A 25,245-nucleotide genomic window follows, 5' to 3' on the forward strand; every position below is an offset into this window, starting at 1 on the left:
AACTGTAACAGATGGTTATTGGATTGGTTAAACTGGACTAACTGTGAAGTACTGTATATCGTAAACCAGAACTCATATATCTGATTGGAAGTATTGAACTGTAACAGATGGTTATTGGATTGGTTAAACTGGACTAACTGTGAAGTACTGTATATCGTAAACCAGAACTCATATATCTGATTGGAAGTATTGAACTGTAACAGATGGTTATTGGATTGGTTAAACTGGACTAACTGTGAAGTACTGTATATCGTAAACCAGAACTCATATATCTGATTGGAAGTATTGAACTGTAACAGATGGTTATTGGATTGGTTAAACTGGACTAACTGTGAAGTACTGTATATCGTAAACCAGAACTCATATATCTGATTGGAAGTATTGAACTGTAACAGATGGTTATTGGATTGGTTAAACTGGACTAACTGTGAAGTACTGTATATCGTAAACCAGAACTCATATATTTGATTGGAAGTATTGAACTGTAACAGATGGTTATTGGATTGGTTAAACTGGACTAACTGTGAAGTACTGTATATCGTAAACCAGAACTCATATATCTGATTGGAAGTATTGAACTGTAACAGATGGTTATTGGATTGGTTAAACTGGACTAACTGTGAAGTACTGTATATCGTAAACCAGAACTCATATATCTGATTGGAAGTATTGAACTGTAACAGATGGTTATTGGATTGGTTAAACTGGACTAACTGTGAAGTACTGTATATCGTAAACCAGAACTCATATATCTGATTGGAAGTATTGAACCGTAGCAGATGGTTATTGGATTGGTTGAACTGGACTAACTGTGAAGTACTGTATATCGTAAACCAGAACTCATATATCTGATTGGAAGTATTGAACCGTAGCAGATGGTTATTGGATTGGTTGAACTGGACTAACTGTGAAGTACTGTATATCGTAAACCAGAACTCATATATCTGATTGGAAGTATTGAACTGTAACAGATGGTTATTGGATTGGTTAAACTGGACTAACTGTGAAGTACTGTATATCGTAAACCAGAACTCATATATCTGATTGGAAGTATTGAACTGTAACAGATGGTTATTGGATTGGTTAAACTGGACTAACTGTGAAGTACTGTATATCGTAAACCAGAACTCATATATCTGATTGGAAGTATTGAACTGTAACAGATGGTTATTGGATTGGTTAAACTGGACTAACTGTGAAGTACTGTATATCGTAAACCAGAACTCATATATTTGATTGGAAGTATTGAACTGTAACAGATGGTTATTGGATTGGTTAAACTGGACTAACTGTGAAGTACTGTATATCGTAAACCAGAACTCATATATCTGATTGGAAGTATTGAACTGTAACAGATGGTTATTGGATTGGTTAAACTGGACTAACTGTGAAGTACTGTATATCGTAAACCAGAACTCATATATCTGATTGGAAGTATTGAACTGTAACAGATGGTTATTGGATTGGTTAAACTGGACTAACTGTGAAGTACTGTATATCGTAAACCAGAACTCATATATCTGATTGGAAGTATTGAACCGTAGCAGATGGTTATTGGATTGGTTGAACTGGACTAACTGTGAAGTACTGTATATCGTAAACCAGAACTCATATATCTGATTGGAAGTATTGAACTGTAACAGATGGTTATTGGATTGGTTAAACTGGACTAACTGTGAAGTACTGTATATCGTAAACCAGAACTCATATATCTGATTGGAAGTATTGAACTGTAACAGATGGTTATTGGATTGGTTAAACTGGACTAACTGTGAAGTACTGTATATCGTAAACCAGAACTCATATATCTGATTGGAAGTATTGAACTGTAACAGATGGTTATTGGATTGGTTAAACACCTCCTTTTAAAATGTTAATTTGTAACCTTTATTTAACCTGGCAAGTCAGTTAAGAACATATTCTTATTTACAGTGACGGCCTACCCCCCCGGCCAAACCCGGACGACGCTGGGCCAATTGTACGCCACCCTATGGGACTCCCATTCACAGGCGGATGTGATACAGCCTGGATTCAAACCAGAGACTGTAGTGATGCCGTGCCTCAGACTGGGAGCTTCTTTGAAGAGATGAACAACCACCTCAGCAGGTTGTGACAATAACGTTCTTTTTAAAAGGGTCCCTCTGTTACAAACACAAGAACAATTCACATTTAAATAGTGAAGTAAAAGGGGTATTAGTGAAGGAGAAAACAAAAAAACGTCATAACAGAATTATATTTTTATTACATTTCAATACAAATAGGTTAGTGTCTTCTCAAATGGAGAAAAGCTATGTAGTGTAAGACTGTCATGTCAACATTAAAACACTGTAGAAGGCACAGTAAAATACCATACATGTGTCTTAGAGCAATAATGTTATAGATTGCACTGCATTATGGGTAAAATGCTGAAAAATACTGTTATTTACTGTAATTGGAAGCCTCCTGGAGGAAATCCTCACGTCATTCTGTATCATTTCTTTACAGTAATAGCTTATGCCTACTGTAGATTTGTAGTTAAGTACGTAGACACAACACCAGCTTGATATGTCCCTTGTCCTCTGTCTATTTACCCACAGAGTAACAGCCCCTGTTGCTGTCTCTCTATTTACCCAGAGAGTAACAGCCCCTGGTGCTGTCTGTCTCTCTATTTACCCACAGAGTAACAGCCCACGGTGCTGTCTGTCTCTCTATTTACCCACAGAGTAACAGCCCCCGGTGCTGTCTGTCTCTCTATTTACCCACAGAGTAACAGCCCCTGGTGCTGTCTGTCTCTCTATTTACCCACAGAGTAACAGCCCCCGGTGCTGTCTGTCTCTCTATTTACCCACAGAGTAACAGCCCCCGGTGCTGTCTGTCTCTCTATTTACCCACAGAGTAACAGCCATGGTGCTCATTCTAGTCTTTCTCTTTCTATGCTTGTCCTAGGGTTGAGAAGAGCTGACCAATCAGAACGCGAGGAGGTTTGTTTACGGAGCCCCATGAGGAACACATGATGCTGACTTCTCTCTGTCCTGGATGCTCTCCTGACCAAACTGTCCCGTTTCACCGCCTCTGAACCCCCTTACCCTAAATAGAGTTGCCCCTGATCATAGATCTAGGATTGTACCCAATCCCAATTTGATCTCAACCCCCCCACCCCACCCACACACAGCCACACAATATAATTTTTAATTAGTGTTGTAATGATGCTTACGTTGGTTACATATTTGATAACTGTTGTTACTTCTATTGTCAATTATGTTGTTCATTTGTAGTTAATGTTGTCAGCTATTTGAATACATGTATTTTATGTACATATGTATATATTTCTTTGTATTTAGATTTCAGGTAGAATTTCACTGTAAATATTCAGCATTGTAATGGCACCAGAGTAGCCAGCTTAAATACTGTAATTTTGCTTTACAGCTGGTATGCTGTAATATATTTTACAGTAGTATTTTCCTTACTGTAAAACAGTGGTATTTAAACTTTTTCAGCAGGGAACCCATTTTTCTCAAAAATGTTTCTATATTGTTTAAATAAAAAAATAATAACACTAAATAATAATATAAAACATTTCAAATAATATTGTTGGCAACCCCACTGCAGTTGTGGAGACACGAATCCCGACATTGAATACTACTACTACTGTAAAAACCTTACAGCTGTAAATTTAAAGCAGGGATGCTGTATTCTGTAATGTGTTTTATAGTATGGAAAAGAGGAACTGTAAAATATATTACAGCATCTCTGCTGTAAAGCAAAATTACAGTATAATGTTGGTAAATTTACAGGAAAAAGTTTTACAACAAAATACACTCCTTTTCTTCCATATAATCAGTTCGCAGTTTAAAGCATACTTCACAACATTCATTTTACAACAAAAATCTACTGCACTTATCATAGCATCAATAAACTGGGCATAAACCTGCAGATGTAAGTCAACTCAATAAGATAATTCATTTCAAAAAAGTTGTTCAACTATCACCAAACTGCTGGGAAAGGAAGTTCGCTACATCCAATGACTCTCCAACACCGCATAAAACCAATCAATCAGTTATTACTGACTTAAAATCTGTTTTATATAATCTTTTTCAACACAAAATCCACCAAATGAGCAACAACACCGAAGACCACAAACATAGACATGAACACCAAAGGGGATCCGAACACCTTGGCTGCATTTCCTGACGTTGTTACAGACACATATTCCACACAAGGAAGGACAACATAAGTAAGCACAGAAATAAAGCAATAAAAGGCCATAATGCCAAAAAGTATACCCTCCCAGGGACCAGTGGTCAGAGACGACTTTAACTTCCTCTCTGTCTTTCTGGCAGCCAGGCCTTCCTTCACCAAGGACTTTGATGTTTTCACATTCTCCTTCTTCTTCTTCTTCTTCTCGTCGGTTTCCCAGTTATTCACATCAATGTCCTCATTCCTCTTCAACACTCTGAGATCAACTCTTCTCTGTCTCACTTCATCTGCCATGTCCCTTAGTATTCTGTTGACTCTGATGTTCTCCGACGTGATTGGATCCCCGCACACCGGACAGATAACGCAACCGAAGTCCATACTCTTCTGGAGGCAACGTCTACAGAAGGTGTGCTGGCAGCTCAGCGATATATGTCCAACGAAGACTTCGGTACAGACGGAACAGATGAAGACTGTAGCCATGTTTCTCTGTGTTCTCTGAAAGCCTTGGTTACACCTTTAATTAAAAAAAATAAGAATAATATCCGTTATAGATCTTCTAGGTCTTCTCATTGAAAGCAAGTCTGAGAAGCGGTCATCTGCGATTTCTATGCGTCTTTGCGTCTTTTACTTTCGGTTGTGTACACCAGCTTCAAACATCTGAAACCACAATATTTGTGGTTATTTAAAATAGATTTCACAGCGGTTTAGATGGTACAATGATTCTCTACACTCAAGAGTGCTTGTTTTGTCACATAAACTGAAATTAGGCGAACTATTAACATTATTGCAACTAGAAAATGCATATTGTACCTTTAACACGTTGTTGTTGTTGTCGTCCGGACAAGATCTGGTCGATATTTGTTCCGTGTACACCACCGAGGTATAATACAAACTGGAGACTGCTTCCTAGATGTCCGACCGTTGTTTTCAAGGTAATCTACTCACGTTCGCATTGAGAAGTAGGGAGCTGCAGCTCGATACCGAGACCGGACTATGGTCAAGAGGGTGTGTTGAAAAGTTAAGTACTGGGCGTGTGGACAGGGTTGGGTTTCGGTTCATTATAATAAACACAAAAACCATTGTTTTCGATTCAGGCTTTGATTATTTGGGTTGAATTCTGTAACAGCAATGAGCGTGTGGATAGAGTCAGTGCTGTCCGGGATCCTTGGCACCTCCCTACCCTAACCTTAACCCTTACCTAACCCTAACCATTTTAAATGTAAAATTCAATGGGGTAGGACCATCCCAATCATTTTGGATAGAATGGCCCATGTGGTAATGAACTGGGTGTGGGAAAGCGCTCTGCTATAGGTAGTGCTGAGCAATGAGTGCTTTGAGTCGGGTTTGGGGTTAATTATTTATCTCGGTTTTCGGTTTTGATTATTTGAGTTGAATATTGTAACAACACAGAATAAAAAAAAATCAGTAAAAGTCCCATAACTGCCCATAGTGACTGCCGATGACTGCTGATTAACCAACAATTATTTACATTATTTTACTTCATCATATTTCAGTTGCGTATATAATTTGTTTTATTTGATGACTTTATTATTTTTATTATTATTATCTCTATAGAGCTGCTGGTTATGCTGTCTGACAAAAACTCTGTTGTAGTTCTTCTAAGTAAATAAGGCATACTTTTAATGACTGCTGAATGCCAACTATCAATCACTTTGATCACGTATTTCCCAGGTAGAGATTAATCACGAAGCAACAGCTGCTCTCTATATCCACTCACGCGCATTCTTGTCTCTTCAGTAGCAGGCCGAAAAAGAAATGTAGACTGGACAAAGTAGATACGCAATGGATTATGGTCATGTAGTTTAGTGAATAAAACGTGATAATTAACTATGTTGATTATTGGCCTGTAGGAAACTACAAGTTCCTACTACATCACACAGAAACAGTCTGACGTGCCCAGTGAGTTCACAGAAGAAGGAAAAAGAGAAAGAAAATGGAATTCAAGGAATTGAACCGATATCCATCAATTAGTTGTTCAAAAACAGAAAACAAAGCCAACAGATATTCCAGTTGAAAGCTCAGCAGTAGGTTAGGTTAGAGCGGAGATGGGCAACTTTGACGGGGGGGAGGCACAAAAAAATCTGAACACATGTGGAAGGATCGCTGGTCGTCGGTTTAGTGACTTTTCATACAGCCCAATCAGCAACGCAACACGGTCAAAGTGGCAACAATTTCGCCCAATTAGCCGATTCGCTTTCCATACTCCTTTCCACACCCACTCGCCTCCGGTCGCCATTTTGGGCTGCAGCGACCTGTTTGAATATGCTGATTCGTGGACCATCTACAAAAAGGGGAAAAAAATCAGACCACCTCACTTTTTTTTTACACATTTTGTTACGTTACAGCTTCTAAAATGGCTGGAATTATTATTTTTCCTCATCAATCTACACACAATAACTCAAAATTACAAAGCACATTTTGAAAAATGTATTAAATATAAAAAACAGAAATACCTCGAAATTGAGCTCAGGTGCATCCCGTTTCCATTGATCGTCCTTGACATGTTTCTACAACTTGATTGGAGTCCACCTGTGGTAATTCAATTGATTGGACATGATTTGGAAAGGCACACACCGGTCTATATAAAAGGTCCCACAGTTGACAGTGCATGTCAGAGCAGAATGTCTGCAGCAAAAACACAGTGTCCTCGAATCATTCTTAAATGGAAAAAGTTAGGAAGCACCAAGACTCTTCCTAGAGCTGCCCGCAACGGCCAAACTGACCAATCAGGGGAGAAAGGCCTTGGTCAAGAACCCGATGGTCACTCTGACAGTTCCACTGTGGAGATGGGAGAAACTTCTAGAAGGACAACCATCTCTGCAGCACTCCACCAAATTTAGGCCTGAATGCCAAGCATTACATCTGGAGGAAACCTGGCACCATCCGTACGGTGAAGCAAGGTGGTGGCAGCATCATGTCTGGAGGAAACCTGGCACCATCCGTACGGTGAAGCACGGTGGTGGCAGCATCATGTCTGGAGGAAACCTGGCACCATCCGTACGGTGAAGCACGGTGGTGGCAGCATCATGTCTGGAGGAAACCTGGCACCATCCGTACGGTGAAGCATGGTGGTGGCAGCATTACATCTGGAGGAAACCTGGCACCATCCGTACGGTGAAGCATGGTGGTGGCAGCATCATGTCTGGAGGAAACCTGGCACCATCCGTACGGTGAAGCATGGTGGTGGCAGCATTACATCTGGAGGAAACCTGGCACCATCCGTACGGTGAAGCATGGTGGTGGCAGCATCATGTCTGGAGGAAACCTGGCACCATCCGTACGGTGAAGCATGGTGGTGGCGGCATCATGTCTGGAGGAAACCTGGCACCATCCGTACGGTGAAGCATGGTGGTGGCAACATCAGATTTAAGAAACATATTTAATAATAATGTTTAAAGCTTAATGAAACCTTCATACCACTTTTATCCTACCGGTTCCACATACAGGCCTATGTCATGTATAGGGCAAACAAAATCCCTTCAATGTCCTCTGTTTTCCCACCCAGCCATAAATCCATCTACAGGCATTTCGCTACACAATAACATCTGCTAAATATGTGACTAAAACTATTTTAATTTCTGCCGTCATAATGAATCACCGATAACAGAACTCCTTGGAAAATCCACAATAAAAAATTCCTTACCAAAGATTAACAGATAAAGGCAATGAGGATAATGGCTTTACTGCCCTGTCATTTCGATGAGGTAATGAGGATAATAGCTTTACTGCTTTGTCATTTTGATGAGGTAATGAGGCTAATGGCTTTACTGCCCTGTCATTTCGATGAGGATAATGGCTTTACTGTCCTGTCATTTCGATGCGGTAATGAGGATCATGGCTTTACTGCCCTGTCATTTCGATGAGGTAATGAGGCTAATGGCTTTACTGCCCTGTCATTTTGATGAGGTAATGAGGATCATGGCTTTACTGCCCTGTTATTTCGATGAGGTAATGAGGATAATGGCTTTACTGCCCTGTCATTTCGATGAGGTAATGAGGATCATGGCTTTACTGCCCTGTCATTTTGATGAGGTAACGAGGATAATGGCTTTACTGCCCTGTCATTTCGATGAGGTAATGAGGATAATGGCTTTACTGCCTTGTCATTTCGATGAGGTAATGAGGATAATGGCTTTACTGCCCTGTCATTTCGATGAGGTAATGAGGATCATGGCTTTACTGCCCTGTCATTTCGATGAGGTAATGAGGATAATAGCTTTACTGCTTTGTCATTTTGATGAGGTAATGAGGCTAATGGCTTTACTGCCCTGTCATTTCGATGAGGATAATGGCTTTACTGTCCTGTCATTTCGATGAGGTAATGAGGATCATGGCTTTACTGCCCTGTCATTTCGATGAGGTAATGAGGCTAATGGCTTTACTGCCCTGTCATTTTGATGAGGTAATGAGGATCATGGCTTTACTGCCCTGTTATTTCGATGAGGTAATGAGGATAATGGCTTTACTGCCCTGTCATTTCAATGAGGTAATGAGGATCATGGCTTTACTGCCCTGTCATTTCGATGAGGTAATGAGGCTAATGGCTTTACTGCCCTGTCATTTTGATGAGGTAACGAGGATAATGGCTTTACTGCCCTGTCATTTCGATGAGGTAATGAGGATAATGGCTTTACTGCCTTGTCATTTCGATGAGGTAATGAGGATAATGGCTTTACTGCCCTGTCATTTCGATGAGGTAATGAGGATCATGGCTTTACTGCCCTGCCATGTCGATGAGGTAATGAGGATCATGGCTTTACTGCCCTGTCATGTCGATGAGGTAATGAGGATCATGGCTTTACTGCCCTGTCATTTCGATGAGGTAATGAAGATCATGGCTTTACTGCCCTGTCATTTCGATGAGGTAATGAGGATCATGGCTTTACTGCCCTGTCATTTCGATGAGGTAATGAGGCTAATGGCTTTACTGCCCTGTCATTTCGATGAGGTAATGAGGATCATGGCTTTACTGCCCTGCCATTTGCTTACCATATGACCCATATTTACAGAACAAAATGGCACCAAACTGAAAGGTTTTATTTTGTTAACATCATTTAGCATGATGACAATCATTCAAATCGTTACAAATGAAAAGGCAGATCAACAAATTCTTTGCATATTTTATTTGTATTTTCTTCCAACTTTCAACTCACACGTGGTCATATTTTACATCTTTGCAATAAAACATGAATACAATAGTTGTTTTTTTTTGGGAGGGGGGATTTCATAGATCCCAAAAATATTTGACCTTTTTTTTGGATCCATAAATTGAACCTGTTTTTGGGTGTGAGTGAGTACTTCCTGTCTCTCCTCCCCCTCCCTCCCTCCCTCTGGTCTTAATTAACTTAACTTAATTAACTTAAGGGTCATGTGACAGGAAATAATCACCAGGCTAATAAATAATATGTGATTTGATGCAAAGTGTGAATGCAAGAACAAAACGTTTTGACACTGAATCAATTATTTTTTTTTGTCTTCCTTTCTTTAAATAATCTGACAAATGTGAATGAGTGAAGGTTTCCTTTTTACGTTATCAAACTCCCTCTCTGTGAAGCCTGTCTGTCGTAGCCTTAAGTCTATCAAACTCCCTCTCTGTGAGGCCTGTCCGTCGTAGCCTGAAGTCTATTAAACTCCCTCTCTGTGAGGCCTGTCTGTCGTAGCCTGAAGTCTATCAAACTCCCTCTCTGTGACGCCTGTCTGTCGTAGCCTTAAGTCTATCAAACTCCCTCTCTGTGAGGCCTGTCCGTCGTAGCCTGAAGTCTATCAAACTCCCTCTCTGTGAGGCCTGTCCATCGTAGCCTGAAGTCTATCAAACTCCCTCTCTGTGAGGCCTGTCTGTCGTAGCCTTAAGTCTATCAAACTCCCTCTCTGTGAAGCCTGTCTGTCGTAGCCTGAAGTCTATCAAACTCCCTCTCTGTGAGGCCTGTCTGTCGTAGCCTGAAGTCTATCAAACTCTCTCTGTGAGGCCTGTCCGTCGTAGCCTGAAGTCTATCAAACTCCCTCTCTGTGAGGCCTGTCCATCGTAGCCTGAAGTCTATCAAACTCCCTCTCTGTGAGGCCTGTCTGTCGTAGCCTGAAGTCTATCAAACTCACTCTCTGTGAGGCCTGTCCGTCGTAGCCTGAAGTCTATCAAACTCCCTCTCTGTGAGGCCTGTCCGTTGTAGCCTGAAGTCTATCAAACGCCCTCTCTGTGAGGCCTGTCCGTTGTAGCCTGAAGTCTATCAAACTCCCTCTCTGTGAAGCCTGTCTGTCGTAGCCTGAAGTCTATCAAACTCACTCTCTGTGACGCCTGTAGCCTGAAACCAAGACTATATGTACATATTTGACAAAACCACCAAATATAGAAAGAAAATCAAACTTGTCTTGTGGATATCTGGTAGATGTCGTCGTTTGATGGCGTCAGCGAAACATTTCTTCATCTTCATCATCACAGTCATCATCATTGCCATCGCTATTATTACACAGGAAGTCATTAATAAATGAAAAGTGATGGTCTGTGTGGTGATAGGAGTGAGGACTGTGATCTATTCCTGCTTGTCAATCATTGACACAGAGACTAGGAAACAAAACAGTATTTACAGAAATCATATTCACCTCCCAAGGGGGTAATTTAAAAAAAAATATATAACAAAAATAAATTAACTGAAATAAAATAAATCAAACGTAAGAAATGAAATCAAAACAAAATAATATGAAACGAAAAAATATATAATTTACTCGATATGAGTTTAAGCCAACAGCATCTGTTTTCTTTAATGGGAAGTACTGCTTCAGACCAGTTCAATACAGGGTCAAACCAGTTCAATCCAGGGTCAAACCAGTTCAATCCAGGGTCAAACCAGTTCAATCCAGGGTCAAACCAGTTCAATCCAGGGTCAAACCAGTTCAATACAGGGTCAAACCAGTTCAATACAGGGTCAAACCAGTTCAATACAGGGTCAAACCAGTTCAATACAGGGTCAAACCAGTTCAATCCAGGGTCAAACCAGTTCAATCCAGGGTCAAACCAGTTCAATACAGGGTCAAACCAGTTCAATACAGGGTCAAACCAGTTCAATACAGGGTCAAACCAGTTCAATCCAGGGTCAAACCAGTTCAATACAGGGTCAAACCAGTTCAATCCAGGGTCAAACCAGTTCAATCCAGGGTCAAACCAGTTCAATCCAGGGTCAAACCAGTTCAATCCAGGGTCAAACCAGTTCAATACAGGGTCAAACCAGTTCAATCCAGGGTCAAACCAGTTCAATCCAGGGTCAAACCAGTTCAATCCAGGGTCAAACCAGTTCAATCCAGGGTCAAACCAGTTCAATCCAGGGTCAAACCAGTTCAATCCAGGGTCAAACCAGTTCAATCCAGGGTCAAACCAGTTCAATACAGGGTCAAACCAGTTCAAGCCAGGGTCAAACCAGTTCAATCCAGGGTCAAACCAGTTCAATCCAGGGTCAAACCAGTTCAATACAGGGTCAAACCAGTTCAATCCAGGGTCAAACCAGTTCAATCCACTGTCAAACCAGTTCAATCCAGGGTCAAACCAGTTCAATCCAGGGTCAAACCAGTTCAATCCAGGGTCAAACCAGTTCAATACAGGGTCAAACCAGTTCAATCCAGGGTCAAACCAGTTCAATACAGGGTCAAACCAGTTCAATACAGGGTCAAACCAGTTCAATACAGGGTCAAACCAGTTCAATCCAGGGTCAAACCAGTTCAATACAGGGTCAAACCAGTTCAATACAGGGTCAAACCAGTTCAATACAGGGTCAAACCAGTTCAATCCAGGGTCAAACCAGTTCAATACAGGGTCAAACCAGTTCAATCCAGGGTCAAACCAGTTCAATACAGGGTCAAACCAGTTCAATACAGGGTCAAACCAGTTCAATACAGGGTCAAACCAGTTCAATACAGGGTCAAACCAGTTCAATCCAGGGTCAAACCAGTTCAATACAGGGTCAAACCAGTTCAATACAGGGTCAAACCAGTTCAATCCAGGGTCAAACCAGTTCAATCCAGGGTCAAACCAGTTCAATCCAGGGTCAAACCAGTTCAATACAGGGTCAAACCAGTTCAATACAGGGTCAAGCCAGTTCAATACAGGGTCAAACCAGTTCAATCCAGGGTCAAACCAGTTCAATCCAGGGTCAAACCAGTTCAATACAGGGTCAAACCAGTTCAATACAGTTTTAAACCTGTTCAATTCAGTTTCGACCAGTTTGAACTTTCTGTGTTAGTCTGGACCACATCTCCCACCCTTTAAAACTAGAAACTAGAAACAAAAGATAAATAAAGTTTAAAAAAACATAACAAAATAACTAAACCCAAAAGCAACAAAACCCATTTTTTTTAGTAATGTACATTGTCCTGTGAAGCGATAAGCGTTCTGTCCATTAACCGTGAATATTCTCAAACATTAAAAGTCCTGTATGGGTCTGTTCAACCTCAGTCATAGTCTAGCAGTAGATTTGATCTTCTCCTTACTTTATATCTTAGTTCATTAATATAAGGATCCCATCAGGGGTGTCGTGTGGCTGTTAGGGTTGAAATGGCAGACAAGATGTCCTACAGTAGCTGTGATGCTCGCTCTTCCTTCTCAAGTGAAACTCATCACAGGAAGTAGAGTTTTAGTGGCTTTTCAACCTCTTATTCTTCATTTTTGTAGCTGTTGTTTACAGCTTGACCTCTCTCTTCTCGTCTGGTGCTCGTCTTCCTCTCTCTCCTCGTCTCGTGCTTGTCCTCCTCTCTCTCCTCGTCTGGTGCTCGTCTTCCTCTCTCTCCTCGTCTCGTGCTTGTCCTCCTCTCTCTCCTCGTCTCGTGCTCGTCTTCCTCTCTCTCCTCATCTGGTGCTCGTCTTCCTCTCTCTCCTCATCTGGTGCTCGTCTTCCTCTCTCTCCTCCTCTCTCCTCGTCTCGTGCTCGTCTTCCTCTCTCTCCTCGCCTGGTGCTCGTCCTCCTCTCTCTCCTCGTCTGGTGCTCGTCTTCCTCGCTCTCCTCGTCTCGTGTTTGTCCTCCTCAGTACCTGTTCTGGTGTTCGTAGTGCCAGCGGTTGAAGTCGATGTTGAAAGCTACGATGCTGCCAGACGCCATGCCAGTGATCAGAGTCCTGCAGACAGACAGAGACCACGTCAAACTATAATATAGTTAGCAGATGCTTTTAATCCAAAAGTGACTTCCGGTCATGCGTGCGTACATTTTACGTCCTGGGAATCTAATCCACTATCCTGCCGCTGCAAACCAACTGAGCAACAGAGGACCACACATAAGAAATAAACTACATCAGACCAGCATGACCCGGTCAGTCTGGTTCTGGTCAGTCTGGTTCAGAAACAATGCAGAATGCGCGAAAACAGAAACATGAAAAAGACTGACCACCTCACCTCCCTCCCTCCCTCCCTCCCCCTCCATTCCCCTCCCTCCCTCCCTTCCCCTCCATCCCCCCCCTCCCCCCCCCCCGGCCTACTCACCTCTGGTCGTGAGAGAGGTCCATGGCGCGGATGCCAGCATCACAGCCTGGGTAGATGTAGAGCTGTTTGAAGTCACAGGCCTGCCACACCTCCACCACCCCGTTGTCGCCTCCTGTCACCAGGTTCTGACCGTCACTACTCAACAGGATCGCCTGGAGGGAGGGGAAGGGAGGGAGGGAGGGAGGGAGGGAGGGAGGGAAGGGAAGGGAAGGGAAGGGAAGGGAAGGGAAGGGAAGGGAGGGAGGGAGGGGAAGGGAGAGATGGAGGGAGGAAAAAAGGCAGGAAGGAGAGAGAAAGAGAGAGAGAGAAGGAAGCGATGGGAAGGGAGGCAGAGAGAGTGCGGAAGAGGAGGAAGAGAGAAGTGCGGGAGAGAGAGAGACTGAATAAAAGTTATGAACCCACAAGAAAACCAGCAGACGTGGATTAGTTTGTGTGTGTGTGTGTGCGTGCGTTACGGTACAGAGTCAATGTGGAGGCTATATACAGGGTGTTACGGTACAGAGTCAATGTGGAGACTATATACAGGGTGTACCGGTACAGAGTCAATGTGGAGGCTATATACAGGGGTACCGGTACAGAGTCAATGTGGAGGCTATATACAGGGTGTTACGGTACAGAGTCAATGTGGAGGCTATATACAGGGTGTTACGGTACAGAGTCAATGTGGAGGCTATATACAGGGGGTACCAATACAGAGTCAATGTGGAGGCTATATACAGGGGGTACCGGTACAGAGTCAATGTGGAGGCTATATACAGGGGGTACCGGTACAGAGTCAATGTGGAGGCTATATACAGGGGACACCGGTACAGAGTCAATGTGGAGGCTATATACAGGGTGTTACGGTACAGAGTCAGTGTGGAGGCTATATACAGGGGGTACTGTTTTATTAATTTTATGGCGAATCTATGAATTGTTCAGCTTATGGCTGTTGAGGAGCATATTGATTTATTTTAAATATTTTATTTCACCTTTATTTAACCAGTTGAGAACAAGTTCTCAATTACAACTGCGCCAAGATAAAGCAAAGCAGTTCGAATAAAACAACAACACAGAGTCAATAACAAAAAGAGGCGAAATAATTACAATTTAGCATTAACACTGGAGTGATAGATGTGCAGATGATGATGTGCAAGTAGAGATACTGGGGTGCAAAAGAGCAAGAGGGTAAGTAATAATATGGGGATGAGGTAGTCGGGTGTGCTATTTACAGATGGGCTGTGTACAGGTACAGTCATCGGTAAGCTGCTCTGACAGCTGATGCTTAAAGTTAGAGAGGGAGATATGAGTCTCCAGCTTTAGAGATTTCTGCAATTCCTTCCAGTCATTGGCAGCAGAGAACTGGAAGGAAAGGCAGCCAAAGTAAGTGTTGGCTTTGGGGGTGACTAGAGAGATATACCTGCTGGAGCGCGTGCTACAGGTGGGTGCTGCTATGGTGAGCAGTGAGCTGAAATAAGGCGGGGCTTTACATAGCAACGACTTGGCGACTTTGGCGACGAATATGTAACGAGGGCCAGCCAACTAGAGTATACAGGTCGCAGTGGTGTGTAGTATATGGGGCTTTGGTGACAAAATGGATGGCACTGTGATAGACTGCATCTAATTTGCTGAGTAGAGTGTTGGAGGCTATTTAATAGATGACATCGGCAAAGTCAAGGATTGGTAGGATAGTCAGTTTAACGAGGGTATGTTTGGCAGCATGAGTGAAGGAGGCTTTGTTGCGAAATAGATTTAATTTTGGATTGGAGATGCTTAATGTGAGTCTGGAAGGAGAGTTTACAGTCTAACCAGACACCTAGGTATTTGTACTTGACCACATATTTTAGGTCAGAACCGTCTAGAGTAGTGATGCTAGTCGGGCGGGAGGATGCGGGCAGCGATCGGTTGAAGAGCATGCATTTAGTTTTACTTGTATTTAAGAGCAATTGGAGGCCACGGAAGGAGAGTTGTATGGCATTGAAGCTCGTTTGGAGGTTTGTTTACACAGTGTTCAAAGAAGGGCCAGATGTATACAGAATGGTGTCGACTGCGTAGAGATGGATCAAGGAATCACCCGCAGCAAGAGCGACCTCATTGATGTATACAGAGAAAAGAGTCGGCCCGAGAATTGAACCCTGTGGCACCCCCATAGAGACTGCCAAAGGTCCGGACAACAGGCCCTCCGATTTGACACACTGAACTCTATCTGAGAAGTAGTTGGTGAATCAGGCGAGGCAGTCATTTGAGAAACCAAGGCTAATGAGTCTGCCGATAAGAATACGGTCGAAAGCCTTGGCCAGGTCGATGAATACGGCTGCACAGTAATGTCTCTTATCGATGGCGGTTATGATGTCGTTTAGAACCTTGAGCATGGCTGAGGTGCACCCATGATCAGCTCTGAAACCAGATTGCATAGCGGAGAAGGTATGGTGGGATTCTAAATGGTCAGTGATCCAAGTTTGTTAACTTGGCTTTCGAAGACCTTAGAGAGGCAGGGCAGGATAGATATAGGTCTATAACAGTTTGGGTCTAGAGTGTCACCCCCTTCTTTGAAGAGGGGGATAACCGCGGCAGCATTTCAAACTTTGTTGATCTCAGACGATACGAAAGAAAGGTTGAACAGGCTGGTAATAGGGGGTTGCAACAATTTCTGCGGATAATGTTAGAAAGAGAGGGTCCAGATTGTCCAGCCCAGCTGATTTGTAGGATCCTGGTTTTTGAAGCTCTTTAAGAACATCAGCTGTCTGGATTTGGGTGAAGGAGAAGTGGGGGGGACTTTGGCTGCAGGGGGTGCTGAGGGTGTTGGAAAGGGTTGGGGTAGCCAGGTGGAAAGCATGGCCAGCCGTAGAAAAATTCTTATTGAAATTCTCAATTATTGTGAATTTATTGTGGTGACAGTGTTTCCTATCTTCAGTGCAGTGGGCAGCTGGGAGGAGGTGCTCTTATTCTAAATGGACTTTACAGTGTCCCAGAACTTTTTGGAGTTAGTGCTACAGGATGCAAATTTCTCCTTGAAAAAGCTAGCCTTTGCTTTCCTAACTGACTGTGTGTATTGGTTCCTGACTTCCCTGAAAAGTTACATATCGCGATGACTATTCGACGCTAATGCAGTACGCCACAGGATGTTTTTGTGCTGGTCAAGGGCAGACAGGTCTGGAGGGAACCAAGGGCTATATCTGTTCTTAGTTCTGCATTTTTTGCTTATTTAAGAGGAAAGCACTTTTAAAGAGCAACCAAGACATCTTCTACTGATGGGATGAGGTCAATATCCTTCCAGGATACCCAGGCCAGGTCGATTAGAAAGGCCTGCTCGCTGGTCCTATACTTGGCGTTTCGGTACCACTTGCCATGCGGTAGCAGAGAAAACAGTCTACAACCTGGGTGACTGGAGTCTCTGACAATTTTATGGGCTTTCCTCTGACACCGCCTATTATATAGGTCCTGGATGGCAGGAAGCTTGGCCCCAGTGATGTACTGGGCCGTACGCACTACCGCCTGTAGCGCCTTACGGTCAGATGGCGAACAGTTGCCATACCAGGCGGTGATGCCACCAGTCAGGTTGACCTTGATGGTGCAGCTGTAGAACCTTTTGAGGATCTGGGGACCCATGCAAAATCTTTTCAGTCTCCCTCGTGCCCTCTTCACAACTGTCTTAGGCTAGTTAAGGATCATATACCCTCTAACTTACAACCTCGACCCTACCTGAAACCCTAGACCCACTCCAATTTGCTTACCGCCCCAATAGGTCCTCAGATAGGCCCTAACCCATCTGGACAAGAGGAATACCTATGTAAGAATGCTGTTCATCGACTACAGCTCAGCATTTAACACCATAGTACCCTCCAAATTCATCATTAAGCTTGAGACCCTGGGTCTCGACCCCGCCCTGTGCAACTGGGTACTGGACTTCCTGACGGGCTGCCTCCAAGTGGTGAAGGTAGGAAACAACACCTTCACCCGCTGATCCTCAACACAGGGGCCCCACAAGGGTGCGTAATCAGCCCTCTCCTGTACTCCCTGTTCACCCACGACTGCGTGGCCATGCACGCCTCCAACTCAATCATCAAGTTTGCAGACAAAACTACAGTGGTAGGCTTGATTACCAACAACGACGAGACGGCCTACAGGGAGGAGGTGAGGGCTCTGGCAGTGTGGTGTCAGGAAAACAACCTCAAACTCAATGTCAACAAAACAAAAGAGATGATCGTGGACTTCAGGAAACAGCAAAGGGAGCACCCCCCTATCCACAGCAAAGGGAGCACCCCCCTATCCACATCAATGGGAGAGCAGTGGAGAAAGTGGAAAGTTTTAAGTTCCTCGGTGTCACATCACAGACAAACTGAAATGGCCCACCCACACAGACAGTGTGGTGAAGAAGGTGCAACAGCACCTCTTCAACCTCAGGAGGCTGAAAAATATGTGGCTTGTCACCGAAAGCCCTCACTAACTTTTACAGGTGCTCAATTGAGAGCATCCTGTCAGGCTGTATCACCACCTGGTACGGCAACTGCTCCGCCCTGAACCGCAGGGCTCTCCAGAGGGTCATGTGGTCTGCACAATGTATCCACCGGGGGCAAACTACCTGCCCTCCATGACACCTACAGCACCCGATGTCACAGGAAGAACAAAAAGATAATCAAGGACAACAACCACCTGAGCCACTGTTCACCCCGCTACCATTCAGAAGGTGGGGTCAGTACAGGTGCATCAAAGCAGGGACCGAGAGATAGAAGCTGTTTTTCAATGTTTTTCAATCTCAAGGCCATCAGATTGTTAAACAGCCACCGCTAGCACAGAGAGGCGGCTGGCTACCTACAGACTTGATACCAATGGCCACTTTAATAAATGGAACACTAGTCACATTAATTATGCCACTTCAAGAATGTTTACATATCTCTCATTACTCATCTCATATGTATGTACATATGTATGTATGTACATATGTATGTACTGTATACTGTATCCTTCACTATCTACTCTTTACTATCTATTGCATCTTAGCCGCTCTGTCACTGCTCATCCATATATTTTATATATATATATTCTTATCCCATTCCTTTACTAGATTGTGTGTATTAGGTTTTGTTGTGGAATTTGTTAGATATTAGGTTTTGTTGTGGATTTGTTAGATATTACCTGTTAGATATTACTGCACTGTCGGATCTAGAAGCATTTCACTACACTCACAATAACGTCTGCTAACCGTGTGTATGTGACCCATAACATCTGCTAACCATGTGACCCATAACATCTGCTAACCATGTGACCAATAACATCTGCTAGCCATGTGTATGTGGCCAATAACATCTGCTAACCATGTGACCCATAACATCTGCTAACCATGTGTATGTGACCCATACAATTTGACTTGATTTGATATATATACTGTATCCGTGGTCGTACCCGTGTTGAGTCGTTGACCTCCATCTGAGCCAGCAGTTTCCCGTTGATGCTGAAGTTACAGAAGCGTCCTCTCTCATAACAGATGACACAGTGGCCCTCGCTGGACACAGAGATGAGGCGGGGCCTCAGGCACAACTCTGGGCCCTCCAGGGCCCGCAGCAGATCCCCTGTTATAGTATGGACCAGACATGGACCCTCTGGAGGAAGGGGGGGGAGGGAGAAGGGATGGAGATTTAGAAACACACACGCACACACACACACACACACACACTCACACTGACCTTTGGCCCCGCTAATGACCAGTCCCAGCTCAGCGCAGACAGAGACACACACCACCTCATGGTCATGACCCGTCAGCACGGCTCTCGGAGCAGGGTAGTCACCTAGGAAACATATTTATTCATTCAAATGTATTGAGACTAAATACACTTTAAATAAAATGTGACACACGAAGAGCAGATTAAAAATGGGGAAAGTATCTGTTCATGGAGATCAAAATGATCGTTGGGGAACGTTGGGACTCGTGGGGACCGTTGGGGATCATTGGGGATCGTTGGGAGTCGGTGGGGAACGTTGGGGATCATTGGGGATCGTTGGGAGTCGGTGGGGATCGTTGGGGATCATTGTACAAGGCAAGAGATTAATGTGCTGATAATATTGTAAAAAGGACAGGAAACGTAGTCCCTTTCACCTCTTAGATTAAGCATATTGCTATGTACCCCACAAACACACACAAACACACCCCTCCACACACACGGACTTACTGTTGTTGGGGTTGTCTCCAATGATGTGATGGCGTCCGCTCCAGTACCACAGAAGCAGGGTAGCGTCTCTGGACCCCGACACGATGTAGCAGTCCCCTCCGATGTAGCTCTCTGACCGGGCCAGGCACGTCACCACGTCCCAGTGGCCAAACACTATCTGGGTCAACTTACCTACAGGGAGGAGGTAGAGATGTCGACGTATTGAGGAATAATGTAGTGGCATTGAGGAATAATGTAGACATATTGAGGAACAATGTAGACAGATCGAGGAATAATTTAGACCTATTGAGGAATAATGTAGACAGATCGAGGAATAATGTAGACCTATTGAGGAAAAATGTAGACAGATCGAGGAATAATGTAGACCTATTGAGGAATAATGTAGACTCATTGAGGAATAATATAGACGCATTGAGGAATAATGTAGACGCATTGAGGAATAATGTAGACCTATTGAGGAATAATGTAGACAGATCGAGGAATAATGTAGTGGTATTGAGGAATAATGTAGACCTATTGAGGAATAATGTAGACAGATCGAGGAATAATGTAGACCTATTGAGGAATAATGCAGACCTATTGAGGAATAATGTAGACCTATTGAGGAATAATGTAGTCCTATTGAGGAATAATGTAGATGCATCGAGGAATAATGTAGTGGTATTGAGGAATAATGTAGACCTATTGAGGGATAATGTAGTGGTATTGAGGAATAATGTAGACCTATTGAGGAATAATGCAGACCTATTGAGGAATAATGTAGACCTATTGAGGAATAATGTAGATGCATCGAGGAATAATGTAGTGGTATTGAGGAATAATGTAGTGGTATTGAGGAATAATGTAGACCTATTGAGGAATAATGTAGATGCATTGAGGAATAATGTAGTGGTATTGAGGAATAATGTAGTGGTATTGAGGAATAATGTAGTGGTATTGAGGAATAATGTAGATGCATTGAGGAATAATGTAGTGGTATTGAGGAATAATGTAGTGGTATTGAGGAATAATGTAGTGGTATTGAGGAATAATGTAGTGGTATTGAGGAATAATGTAGTGGTATTGAGGAATAATGTAGACCTATTGAGGAATAATGTAGACGCATTGAGGAATAATGTAGTGGTATTGAGGAATAATGTAGTGGTATTGAGGAATAATGTAGACCTATTGAGGAATAATGTAGACGCATTGAGGAATAATGTAGTGGTATTGAGGAATAATGTAGTGGTATTGAGGAATAATGTAGACCTATTGAGGAATAATGTAGACGCATTGAGGAATAATGTAGTGGTATTGAGGAATAATGTAGTGGTATTGAGGAATAATGTAGACCTATTGAGGAATAATGTCGACGCATTGTAGTAGTAAAGTAGTAGTATTATGTCTCGTCTGCATCACCTCAGGGTTGTTGAAAGAAATGAATAGTGAAGTAGTGTGGCATAGTGCTGTTTAATAATACCTGTCTCGGTGGAGTAGACTCTGAAGCTCTTGTCCCAGTATAGATAGTATATAGTATAGTAATACTATAGTAGTACTGTGACAGGTACCTGTCTCGGTGGAGTAGACTCTGAAGCTCTTGTCCCAGTATAGATAGTATATAGTATAGTAGTATGGTATAGTAATACTATAGTAGTACTGTGACAGGTACCTGTCTCGGTAGAGTAGACTCTGGATCTCTTGTCCCAGTATAGATAGTATATAGTATAGTAATACTATAGTAGTACTGTGACAGGTACCTGTCTCGGTGGAGTAGACTCTGAAGCTCTTGTCCCAGTATAGATAGTATATAGTATAGTAGTATGGTATAGTAATACTATAGTAGTACTGTGACAGGTACCTGTCTCGGTAGAGTAGACTCTGGATCTCTTGTCCCAGTATAGATAGTATATAGTATAGTAATACTATAGTAGTACTGTGACAGGTACCTGTCTCGGTGGAGTAGACTCTGAAGCTCTTGTCCCAGTATAGATAGTATATAGTATAGTAGTATGGTATAGTAATACTATAGTAGTACTGTGACAGGTACCTGTCTCGGTGGAGTAGACTCTGAAGCTCTTGTCCCAGTATAGATAGTATATAGTATAGTAGTATGGTATAGTAATACTATAGTAGTACTGTGACAGGTACCTGTCTCGGTGGAGTAGACTCTGAAGCTCTTGTCCCAGTATAGATAGTAAATAGTATAGTATATAGTATAGTATATAGTATAGTCGTATAGTAGTAGTATAGTAGTACTGTGGCAGGTACCTGTCTCGGTAGAGTAGACTCTGAAGCTCTTGTCCCAGTATAGATAGTAAATAGTATAGTATATAGTATAGTATATAGTATAGTCGTATAGTAGTAGTATAGTAGTACTGTGGCAGGTACCTGTCTCGGTAGAGTAGACTCTGAAGCTCTTGTCCCAGTATAGATAGTAAATAGTATAGTATATAGTATAGTATATAGTATAGTCGTATAGTAGTAGTATAGTAGTACTGTGGCAGGTACCTGTCTCGGTAGAGTAGACTCTGAAGCTCTTGTCCCAGTATAGATAGTATATAGTATAGTATATAGTATAGTATATAGTATAGTAGTACTATAGTAGTACTGTGACAGGTACCTGTCTCGGTAGAGTAGATTCTGAAGCTCTTGTCCCAGTATAGATAGTATATAGTATAGTATATAGTATAGTCGTATAGTATAGTAATACTATAGTAGTACTGTGGCAGGTACCTGTCCCGGTAGAGTAGACTCTGAAGCTCTTGTCCCAGTATAGATAGTATATAGTATAGTAGTATGGTATAGTAATACTATAGTAGTACTGTGACAGGTACCTGTCTCGGTAGAGTAGACTCTGAAGCTCTTGTCCCAGTATAGATAGTATATAGTATAGTATATAGTATAGTATATAGCATAGTCGTATAGTAGTAGTATAGTAGTACTGTGGCAGGTACCTGTCTCGGTAGAATAGACTCTGAAGCTCTTGTCCCAGTATAGATAGTATATAGTATAGTATATAGTATAGTATATAGTATAGTCGTATAGTAGTAGTATAGTAGTACTGTAACAGGTACCTGTCTCGGTAGAGTAGACTCTGAAGCTCTTGTCCCAGAAGCCACAGACCAGGATGTAGCGGTTGTCGGCGGTAACCACGAAGCAGTGTGTGTTGATCTGGATGCTCTGGTCCACCAGGTCTGTGATCTGACGCTTACTCACACCTGAGTTGTTGGCTACACACACACACACGCACACACACACAATATAACAATGCTAATAGAAACTATAATGGTATATGATCTGATGCCTAACAACCTATGGACTCTAATTTGGGCAAAAAGTGTTACCACCAGGGTATCACATGACCAAGGCAGATGATGTGTTCTGACCTATGAGAGGGTCCATCTCAATGGGCAGGTGATGAGCCTGTTCTAGGGAGTAACCTGGAGCCCCACGGAGACCTGAGAACACACAATGCATGGTTACACCTCTCTCTCTCACACACACACACACACACACACACACCACTCTCCCCCCTACTCACCGACGGTGTTGTGCCAACGGTTGACAGCGAACAGTCTGCTGCAGGTGACGGTGACAGCAGCAGGGACAGAGAGGTGGGGCAGGGTGTTGGCTGCTACGTGGGTCACAGGGGAGTTGGAGGGGAACTTCAGCACCATGATCACATCCTGCTGCATCTGGTCCTTAAACATCAGAGGACTCTGGGGAAGAAAACACTGATGAGATAGAAGAGAGAGAGAGAGAGAGAGGGGAGAGAGGGGGAAGAGAGAAAGAAAGAGAAGGAAGAGGGGACAGCAGAGGGAGGGGAGAAGGGAGAGGAGAGGGAGGGAGGGGGAGGAGATGAGAGAAGAGGGGAGAGGGAGGAGGATAGAGGGAAGAGGAGCGAGAGAAGAGGGGAGAGGGAGGAGGATAGAGGGAAGAGGAGCGAGGGAAGAGGAGAGAGGGAGGAGAGAGGATTTAGGAGAGAGGGATGAGGAGAGAGGAAGGAGGGGAGATGGATGAGGAGAGAGGGAGGAGGAGAGAGGGAGGATGGGATGGAGAAAGCGAGATGGAGAAGGAGAGAGAGATGAGGAGAGGGATGATGAGAGAGGGATTAGGAGAGAGGAAGGAGGGGAGAGGGAGGAGAAGAGAGGGAGGAGGAGAGAGAGGAAGGAGGGGAGATGGATGAGGAGAGAGGGAGGAGGACAGGAGGAGAGGGAGGAAGAGAGGGATTAGGAGAGAGGGAGGAGGGGAGATGGAGAAGGAGAGAGGGATGAGGAGAGGGATGATGAGAGAGTGATAAGGAAAGAGGAAGGAGGGGAGAGGAAGGAGGGGAGAGGGAGGAGGAAAGAGGAAGGAGGGGAGAAGGAGGAGGAGAGAGGGAGGAGGGGAGAGGAACGAGGGGAGAGGGAGGAGGAGAGAGGGAGGGGAGAGGAAGGAGGGGAGATGGATGAGGAGAGAGGGAGGAGGAGAGAAGGAGGAGAGGGAGGAGGAGAGAGGGAGGAAGAGAGAGGGAGGAGGAGAAAGGGATTAGGAGAGAGGGAGGAGGTGAGAGGGAATAGGAGAGAGGGAGGAGGTGAGAGGGAATAGGAGAGAGGGAGGAGGTGAGAGGGATTAGGAGAGAGGGTTTAGGAGAGAGGGAGGAGGAGAGAAGAAGGAGAGGGAGGGGGAGGAAGAGAGAGGGAGGAGGAGAAAGGGATTAGGAGAGAGGGAGGAGGTGAGAGGGAATAGGAGAGGGTTTAGGAGAGAAGGAGGAGAGGGAGGGGGAGAGAGGGAGGAGGTGAGAGGGAATATGAGAGAGGGAGGAGAGAAGGATGAGGGGGAGGGGGAGAGGGGGAGGAGGTGAAAGGGATTAGGAGAAGGGGTTTAGGAGAGAGGGAGGAGGAGAGAAAGATGGGGTAGAGGTATGGGAGAAAGTGATGGAAAGAGGAATGAGAAGTGGGATGGGAAGAGGGGTGGGAAGAGGGGTGGGAAGAGGGGTGGGAAGAGGTATATTAGTGAGGGAGAACAGGATAGAAGCAGGAGCACACACTGAGGAACAGAGGGTGACTTCAGACCCAGAAGAAAGGAGGATTGGTAGGTTCTAAAATAACTTTCCCAACTATTTCTGGTTGGCCACAAATCCTGGTTTTCCTGCTTATTCTAGGAATAATCCAACCAGGATTTCTGAGGATTTCTGAAAAATAAAAGGAACTGTAGGGACATTTTATGAAATTCTGCAAACTTAAGGGTTGGTATTGATTGGTTAGTTTTGATTGGTTGTGCAGGTGTTGGTTGGTTGGAATAGGCAGGTAATGGTTGGTATTGGTTGGTTGGTTGATTGGATGAATGGACAGTTATTGGTTGGTATTCGCTGGTTGTTTGGTATTGGTTGGTTGGTATTGGTTGGTTGGTATTGGTTGGTTGGTATTGGTTGGTTGATTGGTTGGAATAGGCAGGTAATAGTTGGTATTGGTTGGTTGGATGGTTGGT

General features: G+C 43.6%; 1 protein-coding gene and 1 long non-coding RNA gene across 5 annotated transcripts in view; both read right to left on the reverse strand.

Moving 5' to 3' along the window:
- Positions 1–2,222: 2,222 nt before the first annotated feature.
- On the reverse strand, positions 2,223–6,362 carry LOC110533263. The gene is made up of 2 exons (XR_002474932.2): positions 4,987–6,362; positions 2,223–4,690 (listed from the first exon to the last, which is right to left on the reverse strand). It is a non-coding gene; the product is annotated as an uncharacterized LOC110533263 (long non-coding RNA).
- Positions 6,363–13,073: 6,711 nt separating this feature from the next.
- The window catches only part of LOC110534825 (neurobeachin), a 283,558-nt gene continuing 271,386 nt past the window's right edge, over positions 13,074–25,245 (reverse strand). For all 4 annotated transcript variants that reach the window (XM_036989471.1, XM_036989470.1, XM_036989469.1 and 1 more), the window contains 8 exons: positions 23,318–23,510; positions 23,163–23,234; positions 22,851–23,006; positions 19,798–19,968; positions 19,315–19,416; positions 19,034–19,230; positions 13,652–13,803; positions 13,074–13,290 (listed from right to left, as the gene is read on the reverse strand). In XM_036989471.1, the coding sequence (XP_036845366.1) occupies positions 13,200–13,290; positions 13,652–13,803; positions 19,034–19,230; positions 19,315–19,416; positions 19,798–19,968; positions 22,851–23,006; positions 23,163–23,234; positions 23,318–23,510 (1,134 nt within the window). In that variant the 3' untranslated portion in view covers positions 13,074–13,199. The remainder of the gene's footprint in view (positions 13,291–13,651; positions 13,804–19,033; positions 19,231–19,314; positions 19,417–19,797; positions 19,969–22,850; positions 23,007–23,162; positions 23,235–23,317; positions 23,511–25,245) is intronic.

Source organism: Oncorhynchus mykiss, chromosome 10 (genome assembly GCF_013265735.2).
Source record: "Oncorhynchus mykiss isolate Arlee chromosome 10, USDA_OmykA_1.1, whole genome shotgun sequence".
Classification (NCBI taxonomy): domain Eukaryota; kingdom Metazoa; phylum Chordata; class Actinopteri; order Salmoniformes; family Salmonidae; genus Oncorhynchus; species Oncorhynchus mykiss.